The 15,835-nt window shown below is 39.4% G+C and overlaps 1 protein-coding gene across 2 annotated transcripts in view; it reads right to left on the bottom strand.

Moving 5' to 3' along the window:
- Window positions 1–15,835, bottom strand: part of THRAP3 (thyroid hormone receptor associated protein 3) — a 48,002-nt gene that overhangs the window by 13,501 nt on the left and 18,666 nt on the right. For both annotated transcript variants that reach the window (XM_070404733.1, XM_070404734.1), the window contains exons 3-4: window positions 6,733–6,904; window positions 1,379–2,281 (exon numbers count right to left, since the gene is read on the bottom strand). In XM_070404733.1, coding sequence (XP_070260834.1) covers window positions 1,379–2,281; window positions 6,733–6,869 — 1,040 coding nt within the window. In that variant the 5' untranslated portion in view covers window positions 6,870–6,904. The remainder of the gene's footprint in view (window positions 1–1,378; window positions 2,282–6,732; window positions 6,905–15,835) is intronic.

Below are 15,835 nucleotides of genomic sequence, written 5' to 3'. Positions count from 1 at the left end.
GCCACTGGTCTTGGGTTTTTGAATCTCTGAATAAACATGTCTCGTGGGTTCCAGTGTTACCAAAGGACTTTCTCTCCTTGGCTACTTTCTAGTAATTTAAGGGAAAAATACATGGTCCATGGAGTTGTGTCTTACAAAAGCAACCAAAAAGAAAATAACAAAGGTAATTTTTAGGATACTAAAAGACAAAAACCTACTTACCTGTAAGTGTTCTAGGAAAAAAAAAATTAAGGTCTTATCCAACCTTCATTCAGTCACTTATAATCTGCTTTCAGCAAAATTAACATAGAATGTTCAACCTTGGACTGTTTTGCTTTTATACAACTCACATTTGGAAATACAAGTCTCAAAAGAGACTTCAAATTTGCTTCAAGTCACCTAGAAGATCTAAATATGAAATATACTGCAAACACAAATAAAAACAAAACATGTGTTAATTGAGAGCAGGGGGGAAAATCATCCTACTCTTTATTATGGAAAAGCAGAGCTCATACCCAAGTCTTTTAAAGACATTCACAGTTCTGGCAAGGAACCAAACTTACATTTTAAAGTAGACTTACTGAAGGCTGGAAAGTAGATTCTTAACATCTCATTTGTACCATTAATGGAGAAATATGGTAAAACAGAATCAAAGGACAGCAGGATATCAAAGAATAATAAGAGAAATACCCCTTGCCCAGTAAATCCCTCTTGACAACCTGGTCCCAAGCCAACATCCCTGTTATGTCTCTGCTGTCCCAATCCATCCAACCACACGAAGATTCAGGTTCCAACTCACCATGTCCCCCAAGGTATAAAGACGAAAGCATTGTCCCGTCCTCTCCTAACATGCAGCCCAGTTGGCTTCTACTGGGAATACACCCACCTTGTGATTTTTAAAACAAGGCCTTCCTGGTCTAAGCCTTGGACTTTCCCATTCTGCACAGTCTCCTCAACTGGAGGGTGTGAGGGTGCAGCTCTTCACCATGATGGGCTGATGTAGATCAATCACAGTAGATGGTGGTTCTTAGCGGGTCTAACAGCTCCAATGGCCATTCATTTTGGCAAAGATCATATTTTTTTGATAGCTGACCCACAAATCTCTACTGTTCTCTGGCTTACATTGGTAGAATCCAAGGCAAATTTTTAAATGTGAAAACATCATTTCAGAGTAGTTTAAAGAAACTTTATGCTGCAATACAAATTCAGGAAGGTAGGAAAGCTAGAGTTAAGCTTAAGATGTCCTTAGGTGATGCTTTTCAATTTTGCTAATGAAAAGTTTAGGAAATGGGGATTATCTCTTTACCATTAATCACAGGTCAAACTTAGATTACATTACATTCAAACTGCCAGCTGGTGAAATAAAAACACAACCAGGCCAGGGAAGCAAGATACTTGCCTCTTTGTATAGGCTGCTCCTCCTGAAGCAGCCTCCTCCTTCTGAGACGAGCCGTATGTGGAGCCAGTGGCCGGTGGACTCTTACCCACAGGGCTCTTCTTGGATGGACTCAAGGACCCAGAGCCATGGTCAAACTGACCTTGGTGTGACCCAGCCTGGTACCCAGAACCACTCTGCAGACTTGAGCCCATCTGGGATGTGCTGGAAAGTGGAGGGCTAGGCTTTGGCACAGGGCTAGGACGGGGAGACCGCCGCCTCACTACCACAGACTGGAGGGGGCTTTTCAGAGCAGGGCTCCGCTCCCGGGGACTCAGCTCGGAAACTGCCGATGCCCGTGATGCAGAACCAGCACTGTATGTGGTGGCATCTGCCCATGGCTTCGAGCTCTCAGATGCTTTTGTATCTTGAGAGGTGCCTCCAGAGAATGTCTGCTCCTTGGCCTCTTCTCCCTGGTTATCCCCAGCAGACTGAGATGGGCGGCTATCCTTGGAAGAGGACTTTTTCTCCTTTGCAGACTTGCGCTTGGAAGATTCAACTCGGCTGTGGTTGGAGGAAGAACGAGAGGATGAGGAGCGCCTTGACCTGTCAGAGGAAGACTTATCGGAGTTTCTAGAATGGCTCCTGGATCTTGGTGAAGGAGACCTTCTCTTTGGGGACCGGGATCGGGACCGGCCCCGTCGAGGACTGTATGCCTGCCGATAATTCTGCCAATTTGAGCGGTAGTTTCCATAGCCTCCTCGGTTATACTGGCCCCATGGATAAAAGCCTCTGTTGCGCCCACGGAAATAATAGGGCCTTCTATAGCCTCTGTTGTGACCTCGGAAATCTCGATTCTGATATACTCTTGGGTGATTCCTCTCTCTGTTATGAGCTGGAGAATATGATCTGGAACGAGACCTAGAACTGAAAAGGGGATAAAGGGAGAAGAAATGTTAGAATTTTGAGACAAACATACTTATTCTTGAAAAACCTGTCAACAAAATGTAACATTTTGAAATTCCTGCTCAGAGGGAGCACACTTAAATATTTAATCCCACTGCTTATGAATCATATTAAGTACAAAAATACAAATAAGAATCATTTTAACAAATAAGATGCCAAGAATGCTTATTATAGCACATTTTTAAATAAATATTTATTGTTGAAAGTATTACATACGTCCCCTTTTTTCTCCCACTGACCCCCTATAGTCCACCCCTGCCCCTCACTCCAGGTATAGCACATTTAAGTAGAGATATGTTTCTGCAGTGAAAGAATAGCAAAATGTTCTTTATGCAGAAAACTAAACAAAGGCCATTTTAATATAGTGTACTAATTGCTTAGGGTTCTACAGCACAGGGGATTTTACAAGAGCCTAGATCAGTGGCGGCAAACTCATTAGTCAACAGAACCAAATATCAACAGTACAATGACTGAAATTTCTTTTGAGAGCCAAATTTTTTAAACTTAAACTATATAGGTAGGTACATTGTTATTAACTTAATTAGGGTACTCCTAAGGCTTAGGAAGAGCCACACTCAAGGGGTCAAAGAGCCCCATGTGGCTCGCGAGCCGTAGTTTGCCTACCACGGGCCTAGATCATTGGAAGCAAGGAAGAACTACAAACTATGGTATCCAAACAGTTAACTGTTCAGGTTCTTTGGCCCCTATACTGTTATAACATTTTACTCCCCATCCTATTCACCTCTGTCTGTGCAGGGCTAATTTCTTAGATTCCACTAAGACCTGGAATTGTAAAACACAGTAACAGATCTAAATTAAAGCCACTTAACTAGGGACTTAGAAAATTCATCTGTTCAAAGTTTAAAAGATTTTTAACTGAAATCATATCATCAAGGCATACAAGTATTAATTTTTTACTGGGGACTTGGAAATGATCTCATTAGATCAGTTTCTGTGGCTGAACTACAGGAGATTAACTGTGTGCCACAAGAGGGCACTACTGACTGTAAGACACACAAGTACACCGGAGATTAGCAGAGAAACTATAAAACAACCCTTCCTTCCCATGCACATCTTTCAAGTCAACCTAAAGCCTAAGTTGTGTTCTTTATTGTTTAAAAATATAGAACTCTAACTTGGCACAGGTACATTTCCAGAATCACAGGTATTCAACAGTAACCTAACTTTGTAAAAATTATATGTCCATGAATACCAGGCTTATCAATTGATCAAAAAGCCAAAAACTGTATTTGCTGGTGTAAAAATCCACTGGGGTTCTTAGATAACACCTGTCTTGTCAACTATAATACACATCATTAACATTAACCGCTACTCATAAGTAGTTAGCTAGAAATATGTAAAATTGCTAGAAAACGCTTTCCAAAAATATTTTCTTTACATATAGAATAAAAACCCTTCAGTTACTCAGCAGGCCTCATAGCAGGTCTGACTGGAAACCAATTATTTTATAAATAACTCCATTTAGCAAATGTGACAGGTTTTAACAACAAAATGACATTTTAAAAAAGAAATTTACATTTAATTTAATGTAAAGACAAAGTGGGCTTGGTTTTTTACTACTTATTACCTACTGTGCTCAGGTTCTTTATCCCAAGAACAAGAGCAACTAGCAAGGTGCATGATAATGCTGGTCATTAATGGTTGCTATTTAAGTACAATTTAAAAAAAACCAAACTTACCTTCCACACTTTTCATTCGAAAACAGTACAATATAAGAAAAGAAGAAGGAAGAGGCAGATGCAGGCTATGCAAGTGAATGTGACCAGATTAAGTGACTACACTTGAGGGAGGTGCTGTACCACCAAACTAAGGAGGATTTAATTCATGTTGCCATCCTCAGAGGCTACTGTTGCTTCTGTCACCAATTACTAGTGACGGCCCTGTGGCATACTGCATCCAAAACCCGCGGTCACTGTACAGATGCAGGAACATGAGTCTCTGCAGATTGCAAATGAAGTTATTTACAAAAAGTCACTTAAAAGGATACAGTCTGTGAAATACAAGGAAACAATCAATTTTCTCCAATTCTATAAAACTCAGCAACTAAGTTAATTTAAAGGCATGGTTTCTCAAACTCTCTGGATGGATAGTATAATTTCCTTATAGGAGAAGAAAAACAAAAAGGAAAAAAAATTATGAAACAGATAAGCCAGAAATAAGAACTGAACATCCATGGCAAATTTATCTGTTTCTAAGAAGAAAAGTCACACTAGCATCAGGTCTAAAAGCTTGTTTTCTAGTGGAGAAATTCCTCCAAAACAGTAATTTTCTAGGTATAAGATAGCACACAAAGGGGCTCTAGACCACCCCAACACATATTGCCTGCCTATGATATTTTTTCCTCATTTGCCAAGTTGATGACCATGCCAATGATTTGTAGAATAAGCAGAAGAGATCTGTCCAGACAGATCCTCCCAGTTCTATTTATCACAAATACCTCAGAGGTGGTTAACATTTTTCAATTTGACTTGTGTCAGTTCTATTTTATCCCTGAGTTTTGGTTGTACAGCCTCTTATTTTTGAACAAATTACTTAGTTTTTACTTACTAAATAAAGTTCTAAAATGTTACCTTTCAGAACCAAATAGGCTAAAACAGATTTAATCAGCCCAAATAAAAAACTCTGGGTGCTAGGTAGGAGTTACTAAGAGTCTTTGCTCAGTCCCAAGGCCTTGATGGTAACTTCCCAAGATAGATATAAATTTATTTAGTGGGTTTTCTCTCTTGTTTTTTGGAGGAGTTGAGAAGGCGGGATAGAATTTTATTTCTATAGACTCTGACACGACTGGGCAACAGACAGGCTCTATTTAGTCTAGGGCCGTAGTCGGCAAACTGCGGCTCGAGAGCCACATGCGGCTCTTTGGCCCCTTGAGTGTGGCTCTTCCAAAAATACCACATGCGGGCGCGCATGTACAGTGCGATTGAAACTTCGTGGCCCGTGCGCAGAAGTCCATTTTCAGCCTGGGCGAGTCTATTTTGAAGTACTGTTGATAGTTGGCTCTGTTGACTAATGAGTTTGCCGACCACTGGTAGGGCTTGAACAAAGTTTGGGGGGAAAATGCATGCCCAAGAAACATGAGAGGGAGAAAAGCTAAGAGTGCTTACCCTCAAGGTGTAATGTTATCTTTAAAAAGAAGAAAAAATATCTAGTATTTGTTTGGAGGAAAGACTAAAAATTTGTAACTTCCTGTTCTATATTGTATTGGAGTCATCAATACTTATGCACACCTACTTTTTGTTCATCCTCTGGTCTGAAATTAATTTTCAGGTAGCTTCTCACAGATTCCATTTAAGAAATTAACTTGATCTTGTTGGGGGGGCAGAAATCCCACCAACCATTTGTTTACGACTCTTAGAGAAGTTCTATGGAACCATCAAAAATAAAGCTTTTAATAGCACCTTTTCCTGAGGCTTAAATTTCATAATCAATTCATTTAAGAAAAGGATTATAAAGACTTATCAGAAATAAACAGCAAGGGTTCCAAGTGGCAAAATTGAGAAATTACCTCCTTGCCTAATGCAATTCTGACAAAAAGTGAAATTGTGCAAAGATTCCCCTTTTGGTTTAAATACATCAATATTTTCCTAATGCACATACAGAAACTTGTATCTACTGAAAGGTTCTTATCTATTCACAAAAGAAAACTAAAACAGTTTTAAAGTCTGAAAAACCCAACTCACAACACATTAAGAGAAAAAGATGCCCGAGGTTTGGCATCCTATTCCAGGACATAATTGAAATAGGGAAATTCCACCCAAAGGTGTGAAAACTGACTGAATTAAAGAATATTGGTAATAAATTTGAAAGAATTACTTGCACATTTGGTAAGAAGACCAGGTGATGTCTACATAGTGATTTTCAGATTAGTTTTAAGATGTGTTTACTAAATAGATGCAGCTTGTAATTGGCACATCCGGTGTATACAAACTCCTGATATAGTTTTTAAGGTTTATTTAGTGAGTTAAGGCTTCTTTTCCTTGCAATGTTGATCATACTATTAATCCTCTTAGCTATCTTTTCTTTCCTGATGAAAATAAACTTTGGTCCAAGACTCCAAAAACACTTCAATGAAAAATCATCAGATGTAGAGATTTAAAGTAAGCAGCTCAAATAAATACAAAATGCTTTCTTCCAAAGTAGATGAGAAATAGTATGTGCTCTGGCAGAGAAAAGGAATTAGGCAAACAATATGGCAAGAAGAGGTGATTTAGATTTGTAGCATTTAAAGAAACCAGAAATATCTTACAGCCCAACCTCCCTCCACCTCAAGCCAAACCCTGCTCCCCCACCACCACCATCCGACTTTCACAGAAAGAATCTAACAAAAGATCTTCAAAAACCCATCTGGCCCGATGCAACTATCATCTCAATAGACAATCACACTCACTTACCTTAGCCTTCGCTTCCTTGAACGAGAGACAGATCGACTTCGGGATCGAGACTTCGAAAATGAACGAGAACGAGATCTTGATGCAGATCTTGAGCGAGAAGAACGAGATCCAGACTTGGATTTGTTTGTTTTTGACATCTCTGAAGAAAGGGTCAGTCACTCTTCAATTACACCTAATGTAAGAAAACAGATTCAAATAAATGAGTCCCTTTGCAAACCTGAACTTCTCTTAGAAACATTTTTTTAATGCAGATGAAATAACTGATTAACTCACTCCCTCTCTCTCTCCCCTGTCATCAAGGATTTGAGTTCTAAGCAGTACAATCCCAACAGACCCAAGCCACAGCAGCAGATGGAAAACCTGACATATCTCACAAACTGGGTAACACTATAAAATACTGGCAAAAATGAGGAGAGCTAACAATATTCAGTGCACAGTTTTTCGCAATAAGCAAACAAACTTTGCCAACTAAGTTAGCTGACCTGAAATGACCTGAGACAGGCTTCCCAGTTCTAACAGAATAAACCATACGCAATATCTTGGTTATGGTCTATCTTAGAAATGGTACACATCTGACCATTTCTCTAATCCCCAGACCTTGAAGTCCTGAGGCATAGCCTTAATATTTATTTCCAAGAAAAAGGTTTTAAAAGTGCAAGAGTGTTCTCAAATATTTTAATACCACAACAATATATATGTACTACATCTTGTAAAATACAGGATATTAATCCATAAACATAGGACTAAAATAATTTATAAAGTGAAGATCCATTACTTTCTTCTAGCTAGTTATTATCAACTTTCTTATAGGGTCATTTTCCCCCATAAAAAAACAAAATGTCTTTTTCCTTTTCTTTCTCCTCTACAGGAATGAATAGAGAACCTCGAAGTTGCCCTGACTGCTGAGTTTGGTCAGTAAGGTGCACTGTCAAGCTAACTCACTTATTCTCTTTATATCCTACTAGAACTTTGGGCATCTTCCAAGTAGCAAAACACTGCAGTGCTAAAGTATGTGTCTACCAAAGACCAGGAAGAATAAGGGATCTGTCAAAGATTACAAAGCTGGTAAATTGCCAAAACGCCAGGGCTTTTTTCATCACACCTCGCCATCTCACTGCTTAGCAATAGCTTCTTTTAAGTGATGCTGCTCCCAGCTTGTAAGGGAAAAATAATAATCAACAAATATTTCACCCTCCCCTACTCACAGATTTTGTTATTCAGATCTCAGCTCAAAAGCTATCTGCTCAGAGGTTTGCCCTGGCCACCTGATCAAAAGTAGCTACCAGTCATTTTCTAGGATCTAATCCCGTACCTTTGTTTTTTTTCCCTTCGGAAAACTCAATTCAGTACTTGAAAACTATCTTGCTTACTTTTTTGTTTTCTATCTTTACCCAACTAGAAGGTGAGCTTTCCACCAGGAGAAATCTCAACTTTCTTAATTTACTTCATGCCCAGAACAGTGTTAAAATAAAAAACAAAAGGGAGATCAGCTTTGAAATTTCCCTAAGCAGACAAAACCAGTTCAATCAAACAAATAAAAATTTAGCTTATTTTGCATGTGCATTTTACCTTAACATGTGTATTTCTTGCTTATGCCTCTGGAAATCATAAACAAAAACGAACTGTTTCCCAAGGTTAATAGGAAGCAATCACTGAAAATTCTATTATTATAATCAATCACTGTGAATCATATTCACTGCTTTCTCACTATATAGTAAGCTGCTTCATAACAACATAGACCTGAGCCTCCTTCCATGATTTGGTTTGAGTTCTGCCAGTGTATGAACTGTGTTTTTGGTGTGTGCACAATAAACTTTTACTAATAACTACTTCAGTAATTCACTGGTTTTACTTCTGCTATTTATGAACTACTAGAGGCCCAATGCACGAAATTCATGCAAGCACAGGCCCTCACAGCCCTGGCTTTGTTCGGCTTTGTCCTTCAGGTCGTCTGGACGGGTCATTCTGCTGTTCAGTCTAATTAGCATATTAGCTCTTTATTATATAGGATTGTTAACAAATGCTTTAAAATGTTTGGGTTTTTGTTTTTTTCAAACTTATTTTATCCTCAAAAGAGGGCATTTTTTATCCTCACTAGAGGATATTTTTCCCATTGATTTTTATTATTTTTTTATTTATATATTATATTTTTATTGATTTCAGAGAGAAAGGGAGAGGGAGAGATAGAAACATCAATTATGAAAGTGATTGATAGGCTGTCTCCTGCACGCCCCACACTGGGGATCAAGCCCACAACCCGGGCATGTACCTTCACCGGAATCGAACCCAGGACTCTTCGGTCCACAGGCTGATGCTCTATCCACTAAGCCAAACCATCTAGGGCACATTGATTTTTAGAGAGAGTAGAAGGGAGGGAGAGAAGAAAAGGAGGGAGGGTGAGCCAGAAAGAAAAACATCGATGTGAGAGAGACATATTGACTAGTTGCATTCCTGCAAACCAGGCGCCCTTGACAGGGAACTGAACCTGAGAAAACTTTGGTTAATGGGCCGGCACTAACCATTGAGCACACCATCCAGGGCACAAAGAGGGCATTATTATGTCCCATTTTACAGATTTAAACCCAGCCAACCAGGCTTCAAGCCAGTATTGGTTTTTTTGTTTTTGTTTTTTAAGCCAGTGTTCTCAACCACTATTATTCCATCTCTGTAGAGCAATGTCTGGCACGCAGAAGTCATTCATAGATCTAAGTCTCTTCTCCACTCTTACCAAGTTTAGGATCTGGTAAAAGGGCAAGAGATAGGAAAACTGAAAGATGGTATTTGTTTCTAATTATTACATTTATAATTTTAATAACTTCTGGAAAGGCAAAAGTCCAGGAAGCTACTATAACCCCAGTTCATAGGAAACAACCATAATCCCACAGACATAATTTAGAGAGGTCTGAGAAAGTGCCAGGAAGCCAGAGACAAAGGGTGATGAGTAAGAGATTGCGTAATGAGGACACCAAAGACCTACAGTGATCCTGCCAAAGGATCAAACTGTTGAGTGCTCTACCAAGGTCAAAGATACTTCTATTTGGAACTGATTTTTGGCAGCAGTATCATTATACAAAGCCAGGGCAGAGGAATAAGTTACTCGGGGATAGGAAGTGAATGTACATGAACAATTTATAGAAACTGAATATTGAAAATACATTTTGTTTTGCTAGTTGGCCTTCAACATATTTTGGGATTTTCTCTCTGGGTTCACTCTTGCTGAATGGCTTTCTTCTGTTACAAGTTTAGGGATAGTCTTGCCTAGCAACATCTCTTTCCAATCTTCAATTTTAGCTTGAGCCAGAAATAAAAATCCTTTTAGATCATTTACACAACAGGTGGACAATATCAGACTTTAGAAGAAAAAGAACAGGCAACAGTTTGTGAAAAAGGAAATACTCATTACAACCATCAGAAATTGGAAAATTAAGAAGCTAATTTCATTCAGAGAAAAAGTTGTCAATTAAATACATACAGAGCCAAAGTTAATACATCTACATATATTAAACTTACTAGAATTGACAAGTACACTGAAGAGTGGCAATACTGTGATACCATCCCCACTCCTACTCCTGGAACTTCTTTAATATGAATTGAAACTAACAGTAAAAACATCACTATACCTTGAGAATTACGTGAAATAACTTTGGATGATACAAACAACAGTTGGAAATAAATTAATGAAATACTTAACTCATTCAAGAGGACTCTATCTAGACCAGCTGTGGGCAAACTACGGCCCGCGAGCCGGATCCCCATTTGAAATGAATAAAACGAAAAAAAAAAAAAAAAAAAAGACTGTATCCTTTTATGTAATGACGTTTACTTTGAATTTATATTAGTTCACACAAACACTCCATCCATGCTTTTGTTCCGGCCCTCCAGTCCAGTTTAAGAACCCACTGTGGCCCTCGAGTCAAAAAGTTTGCCCAACCCTGATCTAGATAGTGGGTAAGCTAAAGCAGACTTGGTCCTTGCCTTCATGGAGCTTATAAACTAGGCACACTTAGGCTAATAAGCAAGCAAGCAATATTGTAGTTATAAATTCTGGTAAGTACTAGGAAGAAGACAAAGAAAATACTATGTTGGCATATATATGCAGCGTGGTAGTTATTTAGATAGGATGGTCAAGAGATGGTATTTAAGCTGTCACCTGAAGATTAAGAGCAAGTCACATGAAAAGGGAAGTGTCCAAAAGACATGAAGTTTCTTCTCTCAACAAATATACATAATAATCAGAATGGCCAGATTATTATGACCACCTGACATTTGTAGGCAAATTAGCTGTAATTTCACGCTAAAGTTGCTAGAAGGCCAGACCATTACAAATAGGGAAGCAGGTTGTTTACCACAACAGAAGTGAATTTTTTCTGAAGATATGGGTAAACAACGTGATTTAACAGCCTTTGAAAGTAGGAGATACACACACACACACACACACACACACACACACACACACTGAGTGGCCAGATTATTATGACCAACTGACATTTGTAGGCAAATTAGCCATACACTGTATCGTATGGGATGTGGAAGCCGAAGGCCTGTTCGAACACCTTTGCTGTCTGCAGTTACCAAGATAAAACATCTCCAATTCGCACAGGAACACAAGGATTGGACAGTCGAGCATTGGAAAAAAGTCATGTGATCCAATGAATCACATTTCCAGTTGCATCATGCAGATGGCAGAGTGAGAATTTGGCAGAAACAGCATGAAAGTATGCACCCCACATGCATGAATACAACCCTTCAAGCTGGTGGGGGCAGTGTTATGGTTTGGGGCATGTTTTCCTGGCATGATTTGGGCCCTTTAATTCGTGTGGAACAACGTCTGAATGGCACAACATACCTAAGTATCATTGCTGATCAAGTTCATCTTATCATGTTGATGGCATATCCCAATGGAGATGGCTTCTTCCAACAAGACAATGCGCCACGCCACGGTGCTCGTATTGTGCAGGAGTGGTTTCAAGAACATAAGAGAGACTTTACTTTGCTTAGGTGGCCCCCACAATCACCAGATCTCAATCCAATTGAGCATTTGTGGGAAGAAGTTAAAAGAGCCATCAGGCAGCTGGTTCCACAACCATCAAATCTCACAGAACTGGACAGTGCTCTTCATCAGGCATGGTGTCAGATTCCTCGCATCACCTTTCAACATCTCGTGGAGTCAATGCCAAGATGAATCGCCGCAGTATTGAAGGCAAAAGGTGGCCCAACGAAGTACTGATGGAGTGGCCATAATAATCTGGCCACTCAGTGTATGTATGTATGTGTTTGTGTATGTATAAAGGCTGTTAAATCGCGTTGTTTACCCATATCTTCAGAAAAAAATATCTTCTACTGTTGTGGTAAACAACCTGCTTCCCTATTTATAATGGTCTGGCCCTCTAGCAACTTCAGTGTGAAATTATAGCTAATTTGCCTACAAATGTCAGGTGGTCATAATAATCTGGCCATTCAGTGTATATTAGTATAAGGTAGGGATGATCATAACTAAAACCAGCTGATCAAATTACCAAAATTCATTCAAAACAACTCTCAATTCTATTTTGAAGACCTTCAAACTTCATATGCATACAGTTTTTCATATTTCTAACATTTCTTCATTGTTGGTGCTCTAAAAATTTAAAGGGAAGTGAGATAAACAAATACTACCTTGGAAATCAATTTAGCACCTCTTACATCTTACAAGTACCTGGTATTTATTTATTTAATTTCTGTTCAAAGTATAATTTCCCTAAAAGTAAGTTTTGCTTCTTCAACAATGCCTACTCTTCCTGGCTGACTATGGTGTTTCATTTAGAATATTATGAAAAAGTGGAGTCCCTACAGAACTACGGAATAATATGACCGCTCATGGCAATGAAATGTGCGTGGGGTAAAAACATGTCTCCTCAAACAACTATTTTGGACAAAAAGATTCTCACACTTAAGGTAAGATAGCCATGTTCCTACATCAGCATTATGAAAGAATCCACGCAGTAATCAATACTATCTATTTGATAGGAATGACCAATACTAAATATCAATTGATAGTAATGATCAATACTATCTATTATGTTAGAATGCAGAATTATAATAAGACCTAGTTCCTAAACTCCCAACTAAGAGCCTGGTATGATGCAAATATCCTCAACTTTCCAACATTCTTCAGATGTCATGGTTTCATATCTCACATTATTACCCTCTTCACCATGGAATCAATTCCTGTTTGTTCTCTTTCATTGGGATACACTGAATGTGATTCTCGAAATGTGGCCTAATATAGAACTATTTAGACACTACTAGTATGTTTAAGATTTTTCTTTCTGGCAGCCACACTACATGTTGACTCAGAGTGAGCTCTGAGTCACTAAACCCTGAAGTCCTTTTTCATAAACCTTTCTTCAGCTGCAAGATGTCCTCCTCCTCCATCTTACATTTATACAACTGTTGTTTTATCCCTCCACCTTTTTTATTTAAAACCCAAGTGTAGCCTTTTGCAATCATTTCAGATACAATTTTGTCACTTGGAGCAAGGGTTCGTCTTCAAACTATTCTGCAGAGCCACTTGAGAGGAGTTTCCCAACCCATCACCCTTTCAAAGACCAGCCCTCCCCACCACTTGTCTAATTACCAAGCACATCAACGGTCCTTGAAAGAACATAGCTCTTGGGAGAACAGATGCCATTTTACTTACAACAAAACACAACAAAGGTACTAAGATATATAATTACTTGGCTTTAATATCACTAAAAACACAGATCTTATTTTTCAACTCCAAGAAAAAGGAATATTGGCAGAGAAAGCCAAAGCAAGCTTCTCTAAATCAAAAACCCTCAAAGATAAGAAAGAATTAAATTACTCCTCTTCCCTCTCACTCCAGATTAAGTTTCTTCTTAGTGTCCCTAGTGTTATGCCAGCATTGTGCTTGGCACATGGTAGATGTCTGTTGAAGTCACCACAACAAACATTTTGAGAGTATTTACTACAGTTTGCCCCATGTTTGGAACCTTGTGGGTTATACTTGGTAGGACATTGGGTTCCTAAAACTAAGTAGTGCCAAATAAAGCCTCTCAGTTGACCACCCAGGGGTTGTTCCAACTGTGGCAGCCTAAATGGCCAGGCTATATAGAAACTACGCAAGTACCCTTCAATCCCTAAATACTAAGCTCATATTCTAAAATGTCTTCTCAGAAAATACCTAACTGTATTTTTAAAAACTATGTTTTTATTGACTTTAGAGTGAAGAAGGGAGAGGTAGAGATAGAAACATCGAGGAGAGAAAAACATCAACTGGCTGCCTCATGCATGCCCCCCACAGGGGATTGAGCCCGCACCCAGGCATGTGCCCTGACTGGGAATCAAACTGGTGACCTCTTGGTTCCTGGGTCGACACTCAACTGCTGAGCCACACCCGGCTGGGCTACCTGTTTATTTTTATAGAAAGACTAAGGGCCCAATGCATGAAATTCATGCAAGAGTAGGCCTTCCTTCTCCCGGCTTCCCTCTAGCACCCGGCACCCGGGATCCAGGCTTCCCTTGCGGCCCCAGCTTCATCTGGAAGGTCGTCCAGAAGGACATCTGGTCTAATTAGCATATTATGCTTTTATTATTATAGATTTGGTGGCTCCTCCTGCCAGGAGCACACCCACATTTTCCTCTTCCCTCACAGTCCTGCATCTCCTAAACTCTAAGGGTCCCCAGGAGACATGCAACCAGGGAAGCAACCCCCTGAACCTTTCTCCAAGGCCCCCTTTTCTTTAACTTCTCAGTGAGCCAAAGCAGCCCCCATAGACTCATTTATTTCCTGTAACATTTCTAGAGAACCAAAGCAGCGCACCTAATCTCTCTCCCGTTGCGGCTTCTATTGCAGCGGTTCTCAACCTGTGGGTCGCGACCCCTTTGGTGGTCAAACGACCCTTTCACAGGGGTCGCCTAAGACCATCCTGCATATCAGATATTAACATTACGACTCATAACAGTAGCAACATTACAGTTATGAAGTAGCAACGAAAATAATTTTATGGTTGGGTCACAACATGAGGAACTGTATTTAAAGGGCCAGAAGGTTGAGAACTACTGAGCCCTTCCTTGTTTCACTGTCTCCAGCTTTAATAAATGTACTCTCAAAAGTAAAAATAAAGATAAATAAAAATAACCTGAAAATAAAATAACATAAAACAGACCCACAGCCACCCTAACATGTAAAATCAACTCGAAACGAAGTCTTTTAAAGCTCTCTCAACCCATGGAAGGATATGGAAAATTGAGATGGGCCAGGGAACTAATGCCTATGGCAGTGATGGCGAACCTTTTGAGCATGGCGTGTCAGCATTTTGAAAAACCCTAACTTAACTCTGGTGCCATGTCACATATATTGATTTTTTACAGAGAGGAAGGAAGGAAGGAAGAGGGATAGAGTTAGAAACATCGATGAGAGAGAAACATCCATCAGCCGCCTCCTGCACACTCCCCACAGGGGATGTGCCCTCAAGCAAGGCACATGCCCCTGACCGGAATCGAACCTGGGACCCTTGAGTCCGCAGGCCGCCGCTCTATCTGCTGAGCCAAACCGGTCAGGGCTAGAAATTTTTTGATATTTGCAACCATAGTAAAACAAAGATTTATATTTTTGATATTTATTTTATATATTTAAATGCCATTTAACAAAGAAAAATCAACCAAAAAAATGAGTTCGTGTGTCATCTCTGACACGCATGTCATAGGTTCGCCATCATTGGCCTATGGGATAGTTTTGAGATCTTGATATTAACTCCTAAGTGTTTTGTTTTGACTGAATTATTGGGGTGACATTAGTTAATAAAATTATGTTTCAGGTGCACAGTTCTACAATACACCTGTATTGTGTGTTCACCACCCCAAGTCTCCTTCACCATTTACCCCTCCTAACCCTCTTCCACCTCCCTACATCTAAATGTTTTGAATAGCTTCACTGTTGTTAACACCTGCACAAGACTTTGCTGGGCAAATCACTCTTTTTATTTCATTTTCTCATTCCCATTAATATCAAAACTTATCTCACAGGATACATTCTATTTCTTCAAGAGATCTCGTGTACCTTAAAGGGCATTTTCAGAGCATTTCTCATGGTGTTACCTCT

This window comes from Myotis yumanensis, unplaced genomic scaffold, assembly GCF_028538775.1.
Source record: "Myotis yumanensis isolate MYYU_CA2020_CCGP unplaced genomic scaffold, mMyoYum1.0.hap1 SCAF_2, whole genome shotgun sequence".
Lineage (NCBI taxonomy): Eukaryota > Metazoa > Chordata > Mammalia > Chiroptera > Vespertilionidae > Myotis > Myotis yumanensis.
This window is presented reverse-complemented; position numbering and strand designations above follow the sequence as displayed.